Here is a 26,094-nt window from a genome sequence, read left to right on the forward strand (position 1 = left end):
TTTGGGGAGTCAGGAGGTGAGTTACTCACTGCAGTGATCCCAGCCTCTGACCTGCTCTTCCAGCCACAGTATTTATCTGGCTAGTCCAGTTCAGTTTCTGGTCAATGGTAACCCCCAGATAATAATAGTGAAAAGTTCAGCGATGATAATGAAATCGAGCTAAGTGGTCCTGTCAGAATCCAAATCGATATTGGTCAGCAGGTTGTTGCTGAGGAAATGTCACTTCATGCCATGATCAATAACATTTTCATCATTTTCCTGATGACACAGAGTCAACTGGTGGGGGAGGTAATTTCTCAGACTGGATTTGTCCTCATACTTCATGGATATTTTCATCTCTATTCTGAAAGTCTCCTGGTCAGCCTCCTATCTTACACCCTGAATAAACCTGAGCCTATTCAAAACGCAGCTGTCGTATTCTAAATCATACCAATCACCCATCACTACTGTGCTTGCAGAACTACATTGGCTCCAAGCCCAGCAGTGCTTTGAAATTAAAATGATCACCCTTGCTTGCATTTACCTCCATGGTCCTGCCCTTTCCTATCACTGTAATCTTCTCCATCCCGACTACCTTCTGAAACCGCCACTCTCCACAATTAGAATCGTAGAATCCCTACAGTGCAGAAGGAGGCCACTTGACCCCTTGAGTCTGCGCTGACCACAATCCCACCCAAATCCCATTCCCATAACCCCACATATTTACCCTGCTAATCTCACTGACACGAGGGTTAATTTAGCATGGCCAATCAACCTAACCCGCATATCTTTGGAATGTGGGAGGAAACTGGAGCACCCAGAGGAAACCCATGAAGACATGGAGAGAATGTGCAAACTCCACACACATCCAAGGCCAGAATTGATTCTGGGTCCCTCACGCTGTGAGGCAGTAGTGCTAATCACTGAGCTACCATGCCATTCCATGTACACACACTGATTCAGGAGCTGCCGAGCCTGTTAACATTGAAAATTCTCTACTTAAACATTTCGGTCCTTTAAGAGGCTCTTTACAATCCATCTCTTGGTTGAAGCTTTTGGTCATCTGACATAATGTCTCCAAACATAGCCTGCTGCCAACAAGTTTTTGATAATTAGTTGATAATGTTCCTATTATAATGACAAGAAGGTACAGTTAACAGAAACTGCCATTGAACGTTGGATATGAACAAAGTGAGCAGATGCAGTCTCAGAGATTTCACCCTTAAAAGTGGCATCTCCAACATTGGAAAAAACACTCCTTTTGCAGCCCGCAGCTCACACACTGCAACATTCCTTTAACACTACCCTCAACAGCACATCACTTCCTCAGAGCAGCATTTCCAGCAGGGTGATACTCCCGCAGTCCGACAACATTCCAGCACTCCTTCAGTACTGACCCTCTGACAATGCGGCGCTCCCTCTGGGCTGACCAAGAGGTGGGTATGCCGGCGTTGGACTGGCGTAAACACAGTAAAAAGTCTGACAACACCAGGTTTTAGTCCAACCTATTTATATTATCAAATAAATAGGTTGGACTAAAACCTGGTGTTGTCAGACTTTTTACTGTGCTGACCAAGAGGGCCTAGGTAAGACACTTTGTATGAGAGTTGGTGCAGACTTAATGGTCTGACAGTGCGGTGCTCCCTCAGCACTGACCCTCCGACAGTGCGGCACTCCCTCAGCACTGACCCTCCGACAGTGCGGCACTCCCTCAGCACTGACCCTCCGACAGTGCGGCACTCCCTCAGCACTGACCCTCCGACAGTGCGGCACTCCCTCAGCACTGACCCTCCGACAGTGCGGCACTCCCTCAGCACTGACCCTCCGACAGTGCGGCACTCCCTCAGCACTGACCCTCCGACAGTGCGGCACTCCCTCAGCACTGGATTAACCCACGCTGCTTATTGTTTATTTGACCCAACACGTTGTCAGAGTAAAACAAAAATATCTGTGTGCCCTGAATCTTGGCACACAGCAGCATTAGGTAGGACCTGGACAAAGCTTGAGCAGAAAGCTAGCTGAGCCACACAGAATAGCCAAAGCAGAACTTATATTCTTGAGGGTTTGAAAATAGATAAGTCCCCTGGTCCAGACAGGATTTACCCTAGGATTCTCTGGGAGGCAAGAGAGGTGATTGCAGAGCCTCTGGTTCTGATCTTCAGGTCGTTGTTGGTCTCAGGTATAGTGCCGGAAGATTGGAGGATAGCGAATGTTGTCCCATTGTTTAAGAAGGGGAACAGAGACTTCCCCGGGAATTATAGACCGGTGAGTCTTACTTCTGTTGTGGGCAACGTTTTAGAAAAAATTATTAGGGATAGGATTTATACTTATTTGGAGAGTAATGAATTGATTGGAGATAGTCAGCATGGTTTTGTAGCGGGTAGGTCGTGCCTTACTAACCTTATTGAGTTTTTTGAGAAAGTGACCAAAGAGGTGGATGGGGGTAAGGCAGTTGACATGGTATATATGGATTTTAGTAAGGCGTTTGATAAGGTTCACCATGGTAGGCTTCTGCAGAAAATGCAGATGTATGGGATTGAGGGTAATCTAGGAAATTGGATCAGGAATTGGCTAGCAAATAGGAGACAGAGGGTGGTGGTTGATGGTAAATATTCGTCATGGAGTTCAGTTATGAGTGGTGTGCCTCAGGGATCTGTTTTGGGGCCACTGCTGTTTGTAATTTTTATTAATGATCTGGATGAGGGTATAGTTGGGTGGATTAGTAAATTTGCTGATGACACCAAAGTCGGTGGTGTGGTAGATTGTGAGGAAGGGTGTCATAGTTTGCAGGGAGACTTAGACAGGTTGCAGAGCTGGGCCGAGAGGTGGCGGATGGAGTTTAATGCGGAGAAGTGTGAGGTAATTCACTTTGGTAGGAATAACAGATGTGTCGAGTATAGGGCTAACGGGAGGACTCTGAATAGTGTGGATGAACAGAGGGATCTAGGTGTATGTGTACATAGATCCCCGAAAGTTGGGAATCAAGTAGGTAAGGTTGTTAAGAAGGCATACGGTGTCTTGGTGTTTATCGGTAGGGGGATTGAATTTAGGAGTCGCAGCGTCATGTTGCAACTGTACACAACTCTGGTGCGGCCGCACTTGGAGTATTGTGTGCAGTTCTGGTCTCCACATTATAGGAAGGATGTGGAGGCTTTGGAGAGGGTGCAGAGGAGGTTTACCAGGATGTTGCCTGGTATGGAGGGGAGGTCCTATGAGGAGAGACTGAGGATTTGGGGTTGTTTTCGCTAGAAAGAAGGCGGCTAAGAGGGGATCTTATTGAAACATATAAGATGATTAGAGGTTTAGATAGGGTGGATAGTGATAGCCTTTTTCCTCGGATGGAGAAAGCTAGCACCAGGGGGCATGGCTTTAAATTAAGGGGGGGTAGTTATAGGACGGATGTCAGGGGTAGGTTCTTTACCCAGAGGGTGGTGAGGGATAGGATAGAGGTGGAGAGACTCTTCCCACTCAAAAAAGACAGTAGGACTAGGGGGCACAGCCTCAAGATAAAAGGGGGGCGGTTTAGAATGGAGTTGAGGAGGAACTTCTTCACTCCAAGGGTGGTGAATCTCTGGAATTCTCTGCCCGTTGAAGTGGTGGAGGCTGCCTCGCTAAATATTTTTAAGACACGGGTTGATGGGTTTTTGATGAGAGAGGGGATTAAGGGTTATGGGGAGAAAGCGGGAAAGTGGAACTGAGCAGCGACAGATCAGCCATGATCTTATTGAATGGCGGGGCAGGCTCGAAGGGCCAGATGGCCTACTCCTGCTCCTATTTCTTATGTTCTTATGTTCTTATTTCTTATGCCCTGCCTGCTGCAGTTGTAAATGCGCCTAGTTTGGGGGCGTTTAAGAGATCCGTGGATAGGTTTATGGATGAAAAGGGATTGGTTTAGGTTAGAGGGTCATTGTTTTTTAACTGGTCGGCGCAACATCGTGGGCCGAAGGGCCTGTTCTGCGCTGTAATGTTCTATGTTCTAACTGTCTGATGACAGGAAATTCACAATGCATAAAGCACAGACAAGCCAATGAAAGGAGCCCTGTAACAACTGGGGACAAGGATAGAGATAGTAAGAAGTCTCACAACACAAGGTTAAAGTCCAACAGGTTTATTTGGAATCACAAGCTTTCGGAGTGCTACCCCTTTATCAGGTCCACCAGGCAGCGGGCCTTAATGACTATCATTTAGTGTCTCTGACATCCATCATGATGAAGTGCTTCAAAAGGTTAGTTATGGCACAAATCAATTCCTGCTTCCCAGACTTCTAGATCTACTACAGTTCACCAACACTGCAACAGGTCCATAGCAGACACTATCTCCCTGGCCCTGCGCTCAACCTTGGAGCACCTAGATAACAAAGACACCTATGTCAGACTCCTATTCATAGACTGCAGCTCAGTCTTTAACACCATTATTCCTATGACACTCATTTCCAAACTTTGTTGCCTGGAGCTCTATTCCTCTCTTTGTGACTGGATCCTAGACTTCCTAACCCACAGACTGCAGTCAGCAAGGATAGGCAACAACACTTCCTCCATGATCGTCCTCAACACTGGTGGCCCACAACGCTGTGTCCTCAGCCCCTTACTATACTCCTCATACACCTCTGAGTGTGTGGCCAAATTCCCCTCCAACTCGATTTTCAAGTTTGCTGATGACACCACCATAATGGGTCAGATCTCAAACAATGACTAGATACAGTACAGGAAAGAGAGAGAGGAACTGGTGCAATGACAATAATCTCTTCCTCAATATCAACAAAATGAAGGAGACAGCCATCGACTTAAGGAAACATAGTGGAGGGCATGCTCCTCCCTGCCCCTTCAGAGTCCCGAAAGCTAGTGGCGTTTGCTACCAAATAAACCTGTACGACTTTAACCTGGTGTTGTGACACTTCTTACCATGTTTACCCCAGTCCAACAGGGGCATCTCCGCATCCTGTCTACATCAAAAGGGATGAAGTCGAAATGGTCAGGAGCATCACGTTTTTAGGTGTCCAGATCATCAACCAACCTGTCCTGGTCTCTCCATGCCGACAGTATAGTTAAGAAAGTCCACCAATGCCTCTACTTTCTCAGAAGGCTAAGGAAATTTGGCATGTCCGCTACAACTCTCACCACAGATGCGCCATAGAAAGCATTCTTTCTTGTTGTATCATAGCTTGGTATGGATCCTGCTCTGTCCAAGACCACAAGAAACTATAAAGGGTCATGAATGATGCTCAGTCCATTGCTGAAACCAGCATCACATCCATTGACTTTGTCTACATTTCCCGCTGCCTCATAAAAGCAGTCAGCATAATCAAGGACTCCATGCACCCAGCCATTCTCTCTTCCACCCTTTTCTAATGGGAGAAAAATGCAAACGTCTGAGGTCACCTACCAACCGATTCAAGAACAGCTTCTTCCCTGCTACCATCAGACTTCTGAGTGGACCTACCTCATATTAAGTTGATCTTTCTCGACACACTAGCCATGACTACATTCTGCACTCACTCCTTTCCTTCTCTATGAACAGTATGCTTTGACTGTATAGTGCACAAGAAACAATATTTCTCAGAGTATACTAATACATGTGACAATAAATCAAATCAAATCAAATCAAAGGTGTCACCGCAACATTTGGTTCTGCCACAATAACCTAGTTGGGATCCTACTTTGCTATGTTTGTCTAGCTTGGGATCTGGTTCTGCCATGTTGATCAAGTTTGGAATTGGATGCTGGCCACATTAACCTGCTTTGCGATCACTTCTTATATTATGTAATGGAGAGAGTTTGTTATATGAAGCATAGCTGAGGACTCTGGGTCTCTACTTGATGCAGTTTAGAAGGATGAGAAGAGATCTTATTGAAACTTACAGGACACTGCGAGGCCTGGATAGAGTGGACGTGGAGAGAATGTTTCCACTAGTAGGAAAAACTAGAACCAAAGGACACAATCTCAGGCTAAAGGGATAAACCTTTAAAACAGAGATGAGGAAGAATTTCTTCAGCCACATAGTGGTGAATGTATGGAACTCTTTGATGTGGGTATGCCGGCGTTGGACTGGCGTAAACACAGTAAAAAGTCTGACAACACCAGGTTTTAGTCCAACCTATTTATTTGATAATAAATAAATAGGTTGGACTAAAACCTGGTGTTGTCAGACTTTTTACGGAACTCTTTGCCACAGAAGGCTGTGCAGGCCAGGTCACTGAGTGTCTTTAAGATAGGTAGGTTCTTGATTAATAAAGGAATCAGAGATTATGGGGAAAAGGCAGGATAACGGGGATGAAAAAAGTGATGATGTGAGATGCCGGCGTTGGACTGGGGTAAGCACAGTAATAAGTCTCACAACACCAGGTTAAAGTCCAACAGGTTTATTTGGCAGCATTAGCTTCCATAGTCTCAAGTCGATACACACAATCTTTTGGAGATCTCCACTTGGAGCTGGCAGAGACTCTGTAGGCTAGTACTGCAAATAAACTGTTGGACTTTAACCTGGTGTTGTGAGACTTCTTACGATGAGAAAAATATCAGCCATGATTGAATGGCGGAGCAGACTCGATAGGCCGAGTATCCTAATTCTGCTCCTATGTCTTTTGGTTCAGGATTTAGAGTTGTTGTGATGCTCAATTTTGGCCTAATTTGGGAAGTGTCAGTAATGTGGTTTGGGAACTGATGCTGTGGTGATCTGATTTGTCACCTGGCGCTGCCACTCAGTGGGTGCGGTGAGCAATGGCGGGCCGCAGTGGCGGCTGGGAGTTGTAGTCCACACGCCGCGCTTCCCCGTTGAACAGCGCGCTTCCGGCGCGGCGGCGGAACTACACGTCCCGGCATGCCCCGCCGGCCCGGCTTCTCCTACCTGCCGTTGCCGTCAGTCATCCTGCCGCCGGCTGGGCACCGAGTGTAGACGGAGCGGATGGGGAAGAATCCCCGAGCCTTCACACCGCTCCTCAAACACAGGTGAAGCATCGCAGATAATATCAACAGGAATCAGCCCAGATCAACTCTTACAGCACTTCACTCAGCCCCGTTTCCCCAGCAACGCGGGCAGCGCCATCTTTAATCGCACCCACAATCCACAGCGCGCCAGGTTTGTTTCTGATTAATTGATTATTTTTATTGTCGGGGCGCTGGTTTTCAGTCCAGTTTACGCCTGTGAACTCGGAAGAAAGAACGGATAGCGGGGCTTTGTTTTAATGTATTTCTGCAGCAGTGAGGTCACCCTGGAGATCAGAGGTCGTATCTGTGTGACGTCAGTAGCGAGAGCTGTCATTTGTGTGGGACTGGAAGAGAGATGGGGATGTGAGAGAGAGGGATAGGAAAAATACTGAGAGGGGAGATAGACAGACAGAGGAAAAATAGAGAGAGGGATAGGAAAAATACTGAGAGGGGAGATAGACAGACAGAGGAAAAATAGAGCGGGGGAGACAGACAAAGAGAAATAGAAATAAATACAGGGGGAGGGGAGAGAGGTAGGAAAAATAGAGAGGGGGGAAACAGACAGACAGAGAAAGGAAAAATACAGGGGGGAAGGGAGAAAAATACAGGGGGGAGGGGAGAAAAATACAGGGGGAGGGGAGAAAAATACAGGGGGGAGGGGAGAGAGAAAGATAGGAAAAATACAGAGGGAGGAGAGAGAAGGAGGAGAGAGAGAAATACACGGGGAGAGAAAGAGAAATACAGAGGGGGGGGGAGAGAGAAATACAGAGACGGGGAGAAGAGAGAGAAATACAGAGACGAGGAGAGAGAAAGAAAAATAGAGGGGGGAGAGAGAGAAAAAATATACAAGGATAAATACAAAGAGAGAAATACAGACAGGAGAGTGAGAGAGATAGGAATAGAGAAAATATACTAGGATAAATATACAGAGAGAATAAAAACAGGTGTAAGAGAGATAGGAATAGGGGAGAGAGAAATACAAGAGGGAGAGAAAGATACAGAAAGAAAAATACAGAGGGAGTGAGAAATAGATACAGAGAGAGGAAAAAAATAGATACAGAGGAAGAGAGACATACAAGAAGGACAGAAGGGAGAAAGAAAGGAAAACAATACAAGGGAGAAATAGAAAAACATAACAGGGAGACTGAAAATAAAAGGACCAAAATACAGGTGAAAAGAGTAAAAGGGGAGAAAGAAATTTACAGCAGCGCAAGATACCAGGGAAAAGGAGAGTGGTACAAAACAGTACAGGCGAGAGAGAAAGATACAATGGTTAAAAAATAAATAAAGGCACAGAAACATAGGTGCAGAGTGGAGAGAAAGAAGGCAGAGAAATGCAATCAGGAGAGAAAATGGAGAATGAGATGGAAATAATATAAAACATAAAGAACAGAGAAAGAAAATCGGTGAAAGAAACAGAAGTCTGAAGGAAACATCAGGACATGCAATCGAGGAAAAGCAAATGAGAACAGACAAAGAGAAACATTAGCGAAAAACAAGCCGGACAAACCCAAGATCAGAGGAAGGAAAGAAAGAAACAACTCAGAACGAACAAATCAGAGGATCATAACTGAGCAATAATGAGAGACAGCGAGCAGCAAGCACCACAGTGCTGACAGCGCTGGAAGTAGAGATTTGAAATCCCAGTGGAAAAATAGAGACAGGAATATATAGAAAAACAAACGGAGGGGATTACAGAGGAAGGTGAGAGGGTGAAGCATGAGGGAGTGTGAGGTAAACACCAGGCAGATGTAAACACACTGCACGAGGATTATAAATAGACAAATATTGCAAGAGGAGAGACAGACGAAATATATACAGACAAGAGGAGACCAGGGAGAGAGACGGCAAGAATACATGGCACAGTGAGATTCACCAGGAGCTGGGATCCTGCAGAAAGCCAGGGCGAGAACTACAGGACATTTACTCGCGATTACTAAACTAACCCAGGAGATCGACACATCAGGAAAACACTGAGGAGAAGGAGGGGCAAAGAACTGGAACCGCGAGGGAGGTATAAGGCAGCACTGAGCCGAAAGACCTGTCCTGGTATCTCTTGGAGCTGGCATGGCCCTACTGGAAAGGGATAGAGAGCAGGGAATGTGCACTGCCCACTAGGCCAGAGAGAGAGAGAGGCAGAGGACAGCAAGGACGGAGAATGATGACAAATTGTATTGCAGTCAGATAACGGATAGAGACAGGCGATGACTGCTGCTACTCCCACCGGCTGCTCTGCTTATTGGATAGTTTAACAAGGGGGAGGCTGAAATTGTTCAGTAAAGCAGAGTAACAGAAACACCGGCTGGGAGGGGTGACTGCAAGATGTCACTGTCGATTCGAGGAATGTCTGAAGGTAAGGTATGTGTTGTGTTGTTGTGGAGCGGGAGGGAGATCCCCAGGCTCAGTGTTGTGAAGATAAGTGAGCAGCTGGTGCACAATGTGTCATAAGGCTGTAATGCAATCCAGCGTTTTCGGTCTGCAAGGACATTCTGAAAACAAGAGAGGGCCGACCTTGGCTGCTGTACTCGCCCTCCACAGGGGATGTTTACTCCTTGGAGGCTTAACTCTTATTCCCCTCTTTCCCCCCCCCCCCCCTACTTCTGCATGCAAGGTACGTGTGCCAGTCAGACAGAGCTGAGCTCAGGGAGGCACAGCTCTGTCTGTGCTGAGTCAGTTGGTCTTGGCTTGGGCATGAGTGCTTTGGGCCTTAGTGCCCCCTGGGCTAAGTAAGAGAGGGAGCACAAAAGCCAGGGGCCCTGCTGGCTGTCTGGGAAATGTGCTAAAAGCTTTGTGTGTGGAGTGTGTGTACAGAGATTGAGTGATGCTAATCACAGTCACACAGCTGTCAGGATTCACACATGGAAAATGGTCACTTAGGCCTTAAACTGGGGAGCAAGTACCAGCTATATCCTAGCGACACTGGTTGATTCATCTTTTGCCATTATATTGTTGCTGCCTGCCTGAATTACTAGTTTGTATCTAAGTTCAGATATTTGATTTATTATTGTCACATGTATTAGCATACAGTGAAAAGTATTGTTTCTTGCATGCTATATAGACCAAGCACATTGTGCACAGAAGGCAAGGAGGGAGTACAGAATGTACTGTTACAGTCATAGGTAGGGTGTAGAGAAAGATCAACTTAATGCAAGGTAGGTCCTTTTCAAAAGTCTGATGGCAGCAGGGAAGAAGCTGTTCTTGAGTTGGTTGGTACGTGACCTCAGACTTTTGCATCTTTTTCTCGACAGAAGAAGGTGGAAGAATGTCGGGGTATGTGGGGTCCTTAATTCTGCTGGCTACTTTTCCAAGGCAGCAGGAAGTGTAGACAGTGTAAACATTTAACGTTGGAGTTTTAGTATTTACTTTGGATGGTGCAGTGTGAAGGTGGGACAGGAAGGTGGGCTGGTGTCAGGCATAAGAACATAAGAAATAGGAGCAGGAGTAGGCCATCTAGCCCTTCGAGCCTGCCCTGCTATTCAATAAGATCATGGCTGATCTGAAGTGGATCAGTTCCACTTTCCCGCCTTCTCCCCATAACCCTTAATTCCCCTGTCTATCAGAAACCTATCTACCCGTGATCATCCTGGTCCCCAATTCATCATTTAAGGGGTGTAATGACTCTTTGTTAGGGTGGACCATGTAGATTTGAGTGTTGATTTGCAGTAGTATTGGTGATGGACTGAGACTTCTGTCTATTCAAGTATGAGGTTGCTTGAAATGGTCACTGAACATGACGCAAGATGGATTGGATCATCGACTGAGTTTTGTCTGGCTCAGTGTTCACTGCATTATTGCTAAGATCAGCAATATTTCACATTTCCAACATTGCAGTTCAGTAGTACTTTTATAGTTCAGCCTCAACCAAACTTGTCATTTGCTGAAAGTTTATGTTAAATGAATCACAGTGAGGGTGTTCCCTCAGGCAGCAGTGCGATTGGGCGTCACCGGTTCCTGTAATAGGGCAGGTGTAAGCCAGGTCAAATGTTCTCCACCTGTAAATGACCTGTGGGACAAAATCATTCAAGATCAGAGACATTTTTCAATAATCGGTTCAAAACAGGAGTAAAAGGCATAATATACTTTTTATTCTGCTAAGTACACAGGGACAGTGTTATCAAGGGTCAGTTTTCTCCCTGTTCCTTTCAGAGTAAAGGAGTAATGTTCTTTTGGCTCTGGGTGCTTTTCAAGGGGTCGGTGTTGGGGTACTCGGGGATATTGGCTATTGACTCATGTTAAGGAGGCTGACCTGTTAATTCTAAGTAATTGAGTCACGAAGAACAGGAGTCTCGGACCAAGTTAATATTGTGGAGATAATTTCCACTACAGTGAATCGGCTGCCTCTATCTGAGCTTGTTCACTCATAAGAACATAAGAAATAGGAGCAGGAGTAGGCCATCTAGCCCTTCGAGCCTGCCCCGCCATTCAATAAGATCATGGCTGATCTGTCGCTGCTCAGTTCCACTTTCCCGCTTTCTCCCCATAACCCTTAATCCCCTCTCTCATCAAAAACCCATCAACCCGCGTCTTAAAAATATTTAGTGAGGCAGCCTCCACCACTTCAACGGGCAGAGAATTCCAGAGATTCACCACCCTTTGAGTGAAGAAGTTCCTCCTCAATTCCGTTCTAAACCGCCCCCCTTTTATCTTGAGGCTGTGCCCCCTAGTCCTACTGTCTTTTTTGAGCGGGAAGAGTCTCTCCACCTCTATCCTATCCATCCCATTCATCATCTTATACGTCTCAATGAGATCTCCCCTCATTCTTCTAAACTCTAACGAGTACAAGCCCAGTTTATTCAGCCTCTCCTCATAGCTCAACCCCCTCAACTCCGGTATCAGCCTAGTAAACCTCCTCTGCACTCCCTCCAAGGCCAAAATATCTTTGTGCAGGTGCGGCGCCCAAAACTGCACACAGTACTCCAGCTGCGGCCTCACCAATGCCCTATACAGCTGCAGCAAGACCTCCCTACTTTTATATTCAATCCCCCTCGCTATGAAGGCCAGCATCCCATTCGCCTTCCTGACCACCTGCTGCACCTGCAAGCTGGGTTTTTGCGACTCATGCACAAGGACCCCGAGGTCCCTCTGCACCGTCGCCTGCTGCAGTTTTTCGCCCCGTAAGTAATAGTCCTTCCTACCATTCTTCCTACCAAAGTGGACCACCTCACACTTGCCAACATTAAATTCCATTTGCCATTTCCTGGCCCATTCGCCCAGCCTATCTAGATTCTTCTGCAGACTCTCCACACCCTCCGCACAATTTGCCATTCCCCCAATCTTGGTGTCATCAGCAAATTTCGACACCCTACACTCGTTCCCTCCTCCAGATCATCTATATAAATGGTAAATAGCTGAGGCCCCAGCACCGACCCCTGGGGCACTCCACTAGTCACCATCCGCCAATCCGAATAGCACCCGTTGACCCCCACTCTCTGCCTCCTATTTGACAACCAATCCTCTATCCACGCTAACACCCTACCCCCAACTCCATGTCCCTCGACCTTCTGCAATAACCTCTTGTGAGGTACTTTGTCAAACGCCTTCTGAAAATCTAGAAAGACCACATCCACTGGCTCTCCTCTATCCACCGCCCTAGACACATCCTCATAGACACTCCTTAGGGCATTACGCACTCCTTTGAGATAGACTCCCCCTAGGATCTCTCGTTTTAAGCATGAATTCAGCTCGGGGTTTCCACCAAATAATCAACAGAATGACAACAAATTAATACAAACTCTTCACTCATGCCAGCCTGTGCCAGTGTTTCCCCATCACCTGAGCTGTATCCTAATCCATGTACCTGTCCTTTCCCATAGCCTTTTTTCTCCTCCTCTCTATCCTCTGACATTTTATCTTGTATCCATGTCCCTTCCTCTAAAATACTGGAAACAGTCTGTTTCTATGCTGTTTGACCCAAACATTTATATTTAACATCTCCATCAAATCATCCTTTTAATTTCCTGTTCTTTGGTACAATTTTTTGAGGATTTCTTTCAAAGAACAAAGATCAGTACAGCACAGGAACAGGTCCTTTGGCCGTGCAATCCTGCACCGACCACGCTGCCCATCTGAACTAAAACTGTATGCACTTCCGGAGTCCGTATCCTTTCATTCCTCGTAAATGTGACGTCATCCATTTTGGTAGGAATAACAGCAAAATGGACTATTATTTAAATGGTAAAAGAATTGCAGCATGCTACTGTGCAGAAGGACCTGGGTGTTATAGAATCATAGAATCCCTATAGTATGGAAAGAGAATGTATGGGGTCCTTGATTATGCTGGCTGCTTTTCCAAGGCAACAGGAAGTGTAGATGGAGTTGATGAGTCAATGGATGGGGGAGGCTGATTTGCGTGATGGAATGGGCTTCGTTCATAACCCTTTGTAGTTTCTTGCAGTCTTGGTCAGAGCAGGAGCCACACCAAGCTGTGATACAACTGGGAAGAATGCTTTCTGTGCTGCATCTGTAAAAATTGATGAGTCACAGCAGACATGCTGAATTTTCTTAGCCTTCTGAGGTCAGGTGTTAGTGGACTTTCTTAACTTCAGCATTGGCATGGAGGGACCAGGATCTGAACAGCTATAAACTTGAATCTTCAACCACCTGTACTTCATCATCTTTAACGTAGACAGGGGCGTGCTCTCCACTATGTCCTTTTGTCCATTATCGAGGATTTTATTTCCCTCTACCTTGTTTCTCCTATAGTAAAATGTGGATCTGTTGTGAACTAGGCTGGTGGTTCTAATGTGGGATCAGTTGAACCAATTGCTGGTGGTGTATTGTGTAAAGCTCTTTTCCTCGTTTGCCCTTTTTCATTTTCTATTTGCTCCTTTCTGATGAGTTTAATGTTCATAGAGGAATTTCTCTTATGTAGTGGGGCATCCTCGTCTCGATTTGCTGATAGGGTGAGCGATAGGAGAAGTGCCAACGCTGGCATGAACCAATTAAATAGGATTGCATTGTATTTCCAGCACAGAATCAGACCAAACCAAAAGCAAAATACTGTGGATGCTGGAAATCTCTAATAAAGCAGAAAATGCTGTGGAACACACGGCAGGTCAAAAAACAGAATCTGGGAAGAAGTCCTTGATCTGAAACGTTAACTTTGTCCTAAGTTTCATCCGTTACAAATCTTGCAAAGTCAGAATATTTGACTAATTCTTTGCTTAGCCCTTCATCCCGGAGACTGTGGCAGTGCCATGCTGTGGGAGGGTCAGCGCCGAGGGGGCGCTGCACCAATGCCTCTACTTTCTCAGAAGGCTAAGGAAATTTAGCATGTCAGCTACAGCTCTCTCCAACTTTTACAGATGCATCATAGAAAGCATTCTTTCTGATTGTATGGTATGTTTGGTATGGCACTTGCTCTGTCCAAGACTGCAAGAAACTACAAAAGGTCGAGGCTGTAGCCCAATCCATCACGCAAACCAACCTCCCATCCATTGATTCTGTCAACACTTACCGCTTCGTTGGCAAAGCAGCCAGCGTAATTAAGGATCACATGCACCCCAGACATTCTCTCTTCTACCATCTTGCATCAGGAAAAAGATGCAGAAGTTGTGAGGTCACGTACCAACGACTCAAGGATAGCTTCTTCCCTGCTGCTATCAGACTTTCGAATGAACCTTCCTTGCAGTTGTAAATGCACCTAGTTTGGGGGCGTTTAAGAGATCCGTGGATAGGTTTATGGATGGTAAGGGTTTGGTTTAGGTTAGAGGGTCATTGTTTTTTAACTGGTCGGCGCAACATCGTGGGCCGAAGGGCCTGTTCTGCGCTGTAATGTTCTATGTTTGTAATTTTTATTAATGATCTGGATGAGGGTATAGTTGGGTGGATTAGTAAATTCGCTGATGACACCAAAGTCGGAGGTGTGGTAGATAGTGAGGAAGGGTGTCTTAGTCTACAGGGAGACTTGGACAAGTTGCAGAGCTGGGCCGAGAGGTGGAGGATGGAGTTTAATGCGGAAAAGTGTGAGGTAATTCACTTTGGCAGGAATAATGGATGTGTAGAGTATAGGGCTGACGGTAGGACTCTGAATAGTGTGGATGAACAGAGGGATCTAGGTGTATGTGTATATAGATCCCTGAAAGTTGGGAATCAAGTAGATAGGGTTGTTAGGAAGGCATACGGTGTCTTGGCGTTTATTGGTAGGGGGATTGAATTTAGGAGCCGCAGCATCATGTTGCAACTGTACAAAACTCTGGTGCGTCCACACTTGGGAGTATTGTGTGCAGTTCTGGTCCCCACATTATAGGAAGGATGTGGAGGCTATGGAGAGGGTGCAGAGGAGGTTTACCAGGGTGTTGCCTGGTATGGAGGGGAGGTCCTATGAGGAGAGACTGAAGGACTTGAGGTTGTTTTCATTAGAAAGAAGGTGGCTGCGAGGGGACCTTATTGAAACATATAAGATGATTAGAGGTTTGGATAGGGTGGACAATGATAGCCTTTTTCCTCAGATGGAGAAAGCTAGCACGAGGGGGCATAGCTTTAAATTAAGGGGTGGTAGTTATAGGACAGATGTCAGGGGTAGGTTCTTTACCCAGAGGGTGGTGAGGGATTGGAATGCCCTACCTGCTGCAGTTGTAAATGCGCCTAGTTTGGGGGCGTTTAAGAGATCCGTGGATAGGTTTATGGATGGAAAGGGTTTGGTTTAGGTTAGAGGGTCATTGTTTTTTAACTGGTCGGCGCAACATCGTGGGCCGAAGGGCCTGTTCTGCGCTGTAATATTCTATGTTCCTTGCAGTAAGTTGATCTTTCTCTACACCCTAGCTATGATTGTAACACTACATTCTGCATTCTCATTTCCTCCTCTATGGATGTATGCTTTGTATTGCGCACAAGAGACAACACTTTTCACTGTATACTAATACATGTGACAATCAAAGCAGATTTGTGCCTCTCTCCACAGATGCTGTCGGACCTGGTGGGTTTTTCCAGCACTTGTACAAACAGATCATTTTGCTAACCAAGTCTGTACTGGGTGTATAGGCTCCTCCACAAGTCATGTCCCACCCCTTTACATCTTGCCCTATCAAGATATTGTTCTGTTGCCTCCTTTCTCCTCTATTTGGGCTGAAGCGACCTGTTTTTGAGCTGTAAATTCTATCATTGTAGTTTTGTATTCTGTGGCTATTTACCAAAGCTGTAATAGTCCTGAGCAGCAGTGTTCTCATGATATCACAAAAACTTCCCAGTCAACTCATTACTTTTAAAATGCAGTCACTTGTGTAGGAGAAAAGGGGCAATCAATTTGCATATCAAGATCCCACAATCAGTAGATTAAAGATAGGAGCAGGTTACCTTCTTTTGAAGGTGTTGAGTCACCAAGGTTGAAGTTGGCAGGAAATCTTCCCTCCTGGAATAGACAATGGAATAGTTTTCATCCATCCAGTCAGAGTGCTGAGCATCCTGAATGTTGAATATCTAGCATCTTCCTCAAAAAGAAGCAACTCTGACAGGGCATGCTTCCACTGTCTTGCCCCTCAATGCCACAGCCCTTAGCAGCACAATGCTCCCCCCACACTGCTCCTGCATAGCGCAGCACTCCCTCTGCGCTCACTCTCACAGTACGGCAACCCATGGACAATGTGGCCCTCCCTCGATGCCTACCCTTGGACAGCATGTCGGTGCCGATTTGCGGACAGTGTTGTGTTCCCTTTGGTGTGAATGTGATGAAATGGAGCAGTGATGTCAAATGTTCCAACATTAATTATTGTTTATGCTAAAGAATTCCTCATTATCTTTTTGCATTTTAGGAAATAGCCCTGAAGTCTAGGAGGGTTTGGGTCAAGCTGAAGGTGACTTGGGGAGTCCTAGATAAGAAATGAAGAACACTCGCTAGAACGCAAACCTCTGTCAACTCAACATTATATAGCTCTTCCCTGAGGCTTTTCCCTTCCTCGTTGAAACTCTAACAACAAAGCTAAAGAAAGAAGAGCTTTCATCTCACACACCCAACAACCTGCTCTGAAAACTCTGTTTACATTTTGACAGCTGTGGCAAATTGCATCACAGCAGCTGAGATGATCCACAACATTGGATAAATTCACCCGGTCTCCCAATGCTAATCAATCCATTAAAAACTCCTGCATCTTCACCAAAATCTTCATCTATATTTGTGATTCATGCACTAGGGCACCCAGATCCCTCTGCTTCTCGGAGCTCTGCAATCTCTCACCATTTAGATAATAAACTTTTTATTTCTCCTGCCACAATGGGCAATTTCACATTTGCTCACATTACTCTCCATTTGCCAGATTTTTTCCCATCCACTTAACCTATCCCTGTGTAACCTTCTGTCCTGTTCACAACTTACTTTCCTACCTATCTTTATAACATTAGTAAATTTAGCAACCATATCTTAGCCCCTTTATCCAAGTCATTTATATTAATTGCAAACGGTTAAGGTCCTATCACTGATCCCTGTGGCACACCATTTTTTACAACTTGCCAATCAGAAAATGACCCATTTACAGTCAGAGTCAGAGCATGGAAACAGACCCTTAAGCCCAACTTGTCCATGCTGCCCCCTTTTTTTTTTAAGAAACCTAATCCCAATTGCCTGTTTTTGGCCCATATCCCTCTATGCCCATCATACCCATGTAACTATCGGAATGCTTTTTAAAAATCAAAGTTGTATCCGCCTCTTCTACTACTACCTCTCGCAGCTTGTTCCAGACACCCTCCACTCTCTGTGTGGAAAAAATTACCCCTCTGGACACTTTTGTATCTCTCCCCTCTCACCTTAAACCTATGCCTTCTAGTTTTAGACTTCCCTATCTTTAGGGAAAGGTATTGTCTACCTAGCTGATCTGTGTCCCTCACTATTTTATAGACCTCTATAAGATCATCCCTCAGCCTCCTATGCTTCAGAGAAAAAAAAGCCCCAGTCTGTCCAGCCTCTCCTCATAACTCAATCCGTCAAGTCCTGGAAGCATCCTAATAAATCTTTTCTGCACTCTTTCTCGTTTAATAATATCCTTTCTATAAAATGTGACCAGAATTGCACACAGCATTCCAAGTTTGGCCTTATCAATGTATTGTACAACTTCAGCAAGACGTCCCAACTCCTGTATACAATGTTCTGACCAATGAAACCAAGCATGCTGAAAGCTTTTTTCACCACTCTGTCCACCTGTGACTCCACTTTCAAGGAGCTATGAACTTTTCCCCCCAGATGTCTCTGTTCTATAACTTTCCCCAACGTCCTACCATTTACTGAGTAAGTCCTGCCCTGGTTCAGTCTCCCAAAATGCATCATCTTGCACTTGTCTAAATTAAACTCCATCTGCCATTCCTCAGCCCATTGGCCCAATTGATCAAGTTATAGTTAACACTGCTGCCTCACAGCGCCAGAGACTCTGGTTCGATTCTGGCCTTGGATGATGCCTGTGTGGAGTTTGCATGTTCTCCCTGTGTCTGCATGGGTTTCCTTTGGGTGCTCTGGTTTCCTCCCACAATACAAAGATGTGCAGGTTAGATGGATCAGCAATGCTAAATTGCCCCTTAGTGTCCAAAAAGTTGTGTAGGTAGATTAACCATCATAGATGCATGAGGCTACAGGGATAGGGTGGAGGAAGAGGGCCTGGATAAGATACTGTCAAAGTCGGTGGAGATTCGGTGGGCCAAATGGCCTCTTGCACTGTCGGAATTCTATGCCTATTCTCAGTTTCTTGTTATGTTAGCCAGCCAATCCTCTACTCATGCCGAAATGTTACCCCAAAGAACAAAATCAGCCCGGGAAACAGGCCCTTCGGCCCAACGAGCCCATGCCGCCATCTCAACACCACCAGTCCACCTCTCTACCCATGACCTAATGTTTTATGGCCATCCAGATTGAGGGAAACTGATTTAGGGACAATTTATTCCTGCCAGTCAGCCTAACAGCACATCTTTGGGGTGTGGGAGGAAACCGGAGCACCCGGAGAAAACCCACGCAAGCACGGGGAGAATGCGCAAACTCCCACAGACACCAGCCCAAATCCATGTGTCTGCACAGCAATGAGCAATAGTCACTGAGCTGTCGTCTTGCCCAGTATCTTGTCCAGTTTAGGCACACGCTAACGACATGAAGCACTAGGCCAATCTCGAACAACCAAGAGCAGCCCCAGTACGACCCATCGCGTGTATGCCCCTCGTTGGACATGAGGTGGACCCACTTAAAACCTGTGAATGAAAAGAGAAAAAACATTATTATCATACTATACCCATTTACATTACCAGGGACGCCCCAATGCTAATGACCCTTATTTAAAAGGTTCTCCTATATCCATCCATCTCCAACTCAGTCATGTGCCTGTCTAAGTTATTCTTAAAGGACTCTAGCTTGTTTGCCTCCACCACCTTACTTGGCAGAGCATTCCATACCCCCACTACCCTCTGTGTGAAAAACCTCCCTCTAATATCTGTGTTGTACCGCTCCCCCCTCACCTTAAGTCCATGGCCCCTTGTCCTACGTGTCTCTATTATAGGAAATAGCTTACCTCTGTTTACTCTATCTATACCCTTCATAATCTTATATACCTTTATTAGATCCCCCCTCAGTCAACGTCTTTCAAGGGAAAAGAGCCCCAATTTCTTCAATCTTTCCTCATACCCCAGTCCTTCCATACCAGGCAACATCCTGGTAAACCTCCTCTGCACTCTCTCCAGAGTCTTCACGTCCTTCCGGTAGTAAGGCGACCAGAACTGTACGCAGTACTCCACATGTGGCCTAACCAACGTTCTGTACAACTGCAACATTAGACTCCAGCTCTTATATTCTATACCCCATGCCATGTGCTTTTATTTTCTGCAATGACCTTTGATATGGCAACTTATCAAATGCGTACTGGAAATCCAGGTACAGTGCATCCACTGGTTCCCCTCTATCTACAGCACATGATTCCTTCAAAGAACCCCAATAAATTGGTTGTGCTTGATTTCCCTTTCACAAAGTCATGTTGACTCTGCCTGATTACTTTGATTGCCCTGCCATAACATCTAACATTTTCCGCATGGCAATGTTCAGCTGACAGGCCTGTTGTTTGTTCTGCTGCACTACGTTACATCAGCAGCATTACCCTCACCAACCCTTTCTGTTACCTCTCCAAAGAAGTCCAGCAGATTAGTTAAACACAATTTGCCCTACGCTGGATTTCCTTAATTTAAGCTGCATTTGTCCATGTGAATTTTAATTCTGTTCTGATTCGCAATTTCTAAAATTTTCTCCACCACTAAAGTTAACCCCACTGCCCTGTGGTTGTTGGGCTTATCTTTACACCCCTTTTTGAACGAGGACATGATTTTGCACTTCTTCTGTCCTTTAGCACCATCCTGAAGTGGGTCGACACAGTAGTTAGCATGGCTGCCTCATAGCGCCAGGGACTTGGATTCAGTTCCTGGCTTGGGTCACTGCAAGTTCTCCCCGTGTCTGCGTGGGTTTCCTCCCACAGTCTGAAAGACGTGTTGGTTAGGTGCATTGACCTCTACAGGCGCGGAGTGTGGCGGCCAGGGGAATTTCACAGTAACTTCATTGCAGTGTTAAAGTAAGCCTTACTTATGACTAATAAATAAACTTGTAAACTTTTTAAGACTAAAAAATTATGGCTAGTGCCTCTGCAATTTCCTCAATATTGTTGGATGCGTCTCATCCAGTTTTCATGCTGGCAGCCCATTCAGTATCACTTTCTTCCCAATCTTAAATTCATCAGATTTCTAAACTATCTTGTCTTCTGCCATGAGCTGACAGCATATTCTTCCTTGGGAAAGACATATGCAAAGCATTTCTTTACTACCTCAGCCATATCCCGACTCCACGTGAACATCCTCTTTTTGGTCCCTGATCAACCCTACTCCTCTCTTGTCACATTTTTGCTATTTACGTGCATGTAGAAGACGTTTGGATTTCCTACATACTATGTGCTGGTCTTTACCCTTATTTCCTATTTCACTTCCCTTCTCAACCTTCTATGTTCAGCCTGGTTCTCCATTGCATTATTCACCTGACATGTCTAAAGCTTTTACTACTTTATCTTAATCTCTTTACAAGGAGTGGTTGAATAGCTTAGACCTGTACTCATTGCATTTAAGAAGAATGAGAGGCAACCACATTGAGACAGGTAGGATTCTAAGGGAGCTTGCTAAGGTGGGTTCTGAGGTGTTTCCCCTTGTGGGAGAATCTGGGTAAAAAGTCTGACAACACCAGGTTTTAGTCCAACCTATTTATTTGATAATATTCTCACAAGCTTTCGAGGGGTTACCCTCTTCGTCAGGTGAATGGAGAGTTCTGGCCTCAGACAGAGCATATAAAGCACAGACAGTTTAGAGATTACTGATTAAAATGCGAATCCTTACACCTAACCTGCTGTTCAAGACCTGAAGTGGGACCAGAGGGCATAATCTGTTTAAGACAGATGAGAAATTTCTTCTCCGAGGAGAGTGAATCTGTGGAATTCTTTACTGCAGAGGGCTGTAGAGACTGGGCCATTGAATATGTTCAAGGCTGAGATGGACAGATATTTAATCAGTTAAGAAATCCGGGGTTATGGGGATAAGGTGATGGGAAAGTGGAGTTAAGGATTATAATTTCAGATCAGCCGTGAATCTTATGGAATGGTGGAGCAAACTTGATGGGCTGAGTCACTTACTTCTGTTCCAATGCCATGTGGTCTTATGGTCTTACCACAATCCCTTTCATCATCCAAAGAGCTCTGGATTTTTTGGTCCCTCTTCCTTTTGCAGGAATATTCCTGGACTTGCACAAAGTCCCACCTGGACCGGGTGCGTGGACAGGGCGTCAGGACCACAGCAATAAAAGAAAGAGAAGGAAGTAAATCCTGCACTTTGGAGCCCTGCACTTCCTTGAACATTCCACCCCGTGTATCCTGCGATATGCGGGTCAAGTGTGTAGTACTGATGTAGCAAACTTATTGTCGCCTGTCTCACGATTCAAGGGTGACATCGTCTCTGAATAGGTCAATTTAATGCTGCAATGACTGGGGCTCTCCATTCCTACTCCATGTGCAGCACATTCTAATCCTGTTCTTGTTGTTTTAGTTATCCCTGCAGGTCAGATTCAAGGAATATGATATAAAATGGCAAGGTTTGAAACTTACCAGGAGTACCAGCGACTGGGGGCAGAGGATTACGAGGAGGATTCCCCACCAGGTGAAGACCTGTTGGTACATGTTCCAGAGGGACTGAAAGGTACAGAGCCTAATTCTGACTTGCAATTCTACCTCTCCCTGCTAATTAGTGTCAATATTACTTCATGTTAACACTACTTCACCTTCTTAACTATCTCCTGCATTCCATTTAAATATTTGACGGTCATTTTAGTTCTTTTATAAATCACACATTTGCTTCAATTGGTGAGTGTGTCTCTGTCTGGTGAGTGCATCTTTGTGCACAAGTCTGTATGTATGCAAATGGGTAATTAGAGTCTGGAATGAACTTTGAGAGGGCGGTGGAGACAGATTTATAGAATCCTTACGGTGCAGAAGACCATTTGGCCCATTTAAGTCTGCATGAACTCTTCTGCAGAGCATTTTCCCCAGGCCCTAACCCTGTAACCCCACATATTTACCCCACTAATTCCCCTGACCTGAATATCTTTGGACACAATAGCGCAATTTTGATTGTTTGATCAAAGAGTTCAAAAGGGAGAAGGTTGTTATCTGAAAGGAGAGAACGTGCAAGATTAAGGAGACAAGGCGGGAGTGTGAGACTGGGTAGAATGTTTTCTCGTGGAACCAGTGTCAACTTGATGGGCTGATTGGCCTCCGGCACTGTAAAGATTGTGATTCTGGAGTGTGGTCTAACTTGTGCTGAACTGTAAACATTGTATGATGCTGTGAAGCATGACTCTTATCCTTTCCTATTCCAGCCCAACATTCTAGTAGTCTTTTTTATTCTTTTCTGTATCGGATCATTACATTTTAATAATCTATGTACCCGGACTCCCAAATCTCTTAAGGCTCCCATTATTTCCGGTTTTTGATAATTTGGAAAATATCCTGTTCTGTTCTTGTAAAGATTCAAAGTGGATGATCTCATGTTTTCTTACAGTGGAATCTATTTGCTATTATTTACTTTTCACTTAATTCCTCAATATCACTACTTTGTGTTTCCAATACTACTAACCTTTGTGTCATGGGCAAATTGTGTTTTTTGGCTTTCTATCCCATTCCCTAATTCATTGATAAATATGGTCAGTATTGAGGCCCTCAGAGATTCCTGTGTATCACAACTATCCTGCCAACTGGAGTACCTACTCTCTGTCTTCTGCTGCTCAGAAAGAAGTCTCACAACACCAGGTTAAAGTCCAACAGGTTTATTTTGTAACAAAAGCCACTAGCTTTCAGAGTGCTGCTTCTTCATCAGGGAGTTCTGTTCACAAACAGGGCATATACAGACACAAACTCAAGTTACAAAATAATGGTTGGAATGTGAGTCTTTACAGGTAATCAAGTCTTAATAGAACATAGAACATTACAGCACAGAACAGGCCCTTCGGCCCACAATGTTGCACCGACCAGTTAAAAAACAATGACCCTCTAACCTAAACCAATGTAACATTAGACAATACAAAGAGGAAGAGGAAAAGGAGCGGGAACGGGAAAGAAATGATACTAGAGAAGGAAGATTTCTCCACAAAATGAAGCTACAAAGCACAGCAACGTCGTCAGTAGAAGATCGCGTCAAACGCAATATTCATTCCATTCAGCGGACACCTGCAGCCCTGGAGAAGAACTTCATGAGGAAGTGAACCCGGCCTCATAGTGTGAACATGAGCTGAGACCCTGTGCAAAGGAACAGTATCTAGAAAATATGGCAGCTGCCGATTTTGCCTTGTATAAATACCTAATGAAACAAAAAAAATTCTTAAGAGTCATATTGAACTCAGAACATTCACTGTTTTTCTCTCCATAGAGGACCTGAGATTTTCTAGCACTTTGTTTTTATATTGTATATATAAAAAAAAATCAGAACCTAGAAATCACCATTGCTCAGGGAAATGGACTTGAACGTGCAGAAAACGCCCTGCTTAAGATTGGTTTTGCTCACTCCCAAACTGTCCATCCACAGTCAATGTTTGAACTCTGGTAAAATTGTCGCTGCACAAAGGGCTAAAGACCAATAAACTGACCCAACTCATACCCGTGGAAATTTCACGACCAATCCTCCACGTTGATTATTAAATTCCTTGTGAATTGCCAGAAATTGTTGTTTAAATGTTAACCCAGCTTGTTCTTTTAACGCCACCACTCTTATTACAACTGAGGAAAATCAGAGGGCTGTTGTAACCGCTTGTAAATTTCTTATGTTCAAACCCTTTCCATCCATAAACCTATCCACGGATCTCTTAAACGCCCCCAAACTAGGCGCATCCACAACTGCAGCAGGTAGGGCATTCCAATCCCTCACCACCCTCTGGGTAAAGAACCTACCCCTGACATCCGTCCTATAACTACCACCCATTAATTTAAAGCTATGCCCCCTCGTGCTAGCTTTCTCCATCCGAGGAAAAAGGCTATCACTGTCCACCCTATCCAAACCTCTAATCATCTTATATGTTTCAATAAGGTCCCCTCGCAGCCGCCTTCTTTCTAACGAAAACAACCTCAAATCCTTCAGTCTCTCCTCATAGGACCTCCCCTCCATACCAGGCAACATCCTGGTAAACCTCCTCTGCACCCTCTCCAAAGCCTCCACATCCTTCCTATAATGTGGGGACCAGAACTGCACACAATACTCCAAGTGTGGACGCACCAGAGTTTTGTACAGTTGCAACATGACGCTGCGGCTCCTAAATTCAATCCCCCTACCAATAAACGCCAAGACACCGTATGCCTTCCTAACAACCCTGTCTACTTGATTCCCAGCTTTCAGGGATCTATATACACATACACCTAGATCCCTCTGTTCATCCACACTATTCAGAGTCCTACCATCAGCCCTATACTCTACACATCCATTATTCCTGCAAAGGTGCAGACAATGTGAGTGGAGAGAGGATTAAGCACAGGTTAAAGAGGTGTGTATTGATTCCAGACAGGATAGTTAGTGAGATTTTGCAAACCCAGGCAAGTAATGGGGGTTACAGATAGTGTGACGTGAACCCAGGATCCCAGTTGAGGCCGTCCTCGTGTGGAACTTGGCTATTGGTCTCTGCTCAGCAACTCTGCGCTGTCGTGTGTCATGAAGGCCGCCTTGGAGAATGCTTATCCGAAGATCACGCCAAATGCCCGTGACCACTGAAGTGTTCCCCAACAGCAAGAGAACACTCTTGCCAGTGATTGTCGATCGGTGTTCATTCATCCGTTATCATGGTGTCTGCATGGTCTCCCCAGTGTACTATGCCTCAGGACATCCTTTCCTGCAGCCTATCAGGTAGACAATGTTGGCCGAGCTGCACCGTGTACCTGGTGGATGGTGTTCTCTTGTGCGATGATGGCGTCCATGTCGATGATCCAGCACATCTCGCAGAGGTTGCTGTTTGAGTTGCTCTGTTTGAGGTTGTGTGGTTGTTTGAAGCGAGGAGTGGGGGTGTGAGAATGGCCTTGGTGAGATGTTCGTCTTCGTCGATGACATGTTGAAGGCTCCGGAGAAGACGTCGTAGCCTCTCTGTTCCAGAGAAGTACTGGATGATGAAGGGTACTCTGTCCGCTGTGTCCTGTGTTTGTCATCTGAGGAGGTCGGTGCGGTTTTGTGCTGTGGCGCGTCAGAACTGCCGATTGATGAGTCGAGTGCCATATAGATGATCTGGAGGAGGGAGCTGAGTGTAAGGTGTCGAAATTTGCTGATGACACAAAGATAAGTGGAACAGCAAATTGTGCGGAGGATGTAGAAAGTCTGCAGAGGGATCTAGATAGGCTGAGTGAGTGGGCGAGGACCTGGCAGATGGAATACCATATTGGCAAGTGTGAGGTTACCACTTTGGCAGGAATATTAGTAGGAAGGACTACTACTTACAGGGCGAAAAGCTGCAGCATGCTTCGGTGCAGAGGGACTTAGGGGTCCTTGTGCATGAGTTGCAAAAACCCAGCCTACAAGTGGTCAGGAAGGCAAATGGGATGCTGGCCTTCATAGCAAGGGGGATTGAATATAAAAGTGGGGAGGTCTTGCTGCAACTGTACAGGGCGCTGGTGAGGCCGGAGCTGGAGTACTGTGTGCAGTTTTGGTTGCCGCACTTGCACAAGGATATTTTGGCCTTGG

General features: G+C 45.4%; 2 protein-coding genes across 5 annotated transcripts in view; one reads left to right on the plus strand and one right to left on the minus strand.

The window, feature by feature from the left end:
- abcb8 (ATP-binding cassette, sub-family B (MDR/TAP), member 8) overlaps positions 1-7,032 on the minus strand; it is a 78,933-nt gene extending 71,901 nt beyond the window's left edge. For both annotated transcript variants that reach the window (XM_080194790.1, XM_080194788.1), the window contains exon 1: positions 6,824-7,032. In XM_080194790.1, coding sequence (XP_080050916.1) covers positions 6,824-6,933 — 110 coding nt within the window. In that variant the 5' untranslated portion in view covers positions 6,934-7,032. The remainder of the gene's footprint in view (positions 1-6,823) is intronic.
- Positions 6,996-26,094, plus strand: part of atg9b (autophagy related 9B) — a 72,301-nt gene continuing 53,202 nt past the window's right edge. Inside the window, exons 1-2 of one of the 3 annotated variants that reach the window (XM_080194787.1) lie at positions 6,996-7,054; positions 21,934-22,083. In XM_080194787.1, coding sequence (XP_080050913.1) covers positions 21,972-22,083 — 112 coding nt within the window. In that variant the 5' untranslated portion in view covers positions 6,996-7,054; positions 21,934-21,971. Of the gene's footprint in view, positions 7,055-7,681; positions 9,257-21,933; positions 22,084-26,094 lie in introns of those variants that run through there. The other 2 variants (XM_080194785.1, XM_080194786.1) reach the window with 2 other exon arrangements.

Source organism: Carcharhinus amblyrhynchos, chromosome 8 (genome assembly GCF_965287045.1).
Source record: "Carcharhinus amblyrhynchos chromosome 8, sCarAmb.v2.hapA, whole genome shotgun sequence".
In the NCBI taxonomy this organism is placed as follows: domain Eukaryota; kingdom Metazoa; phylum Chordata; class Chondrichthyes; order Carcharhiniformes; family Carcharhinidae; genus Carcharhinus; species Carcharhinus amblyrhynchos.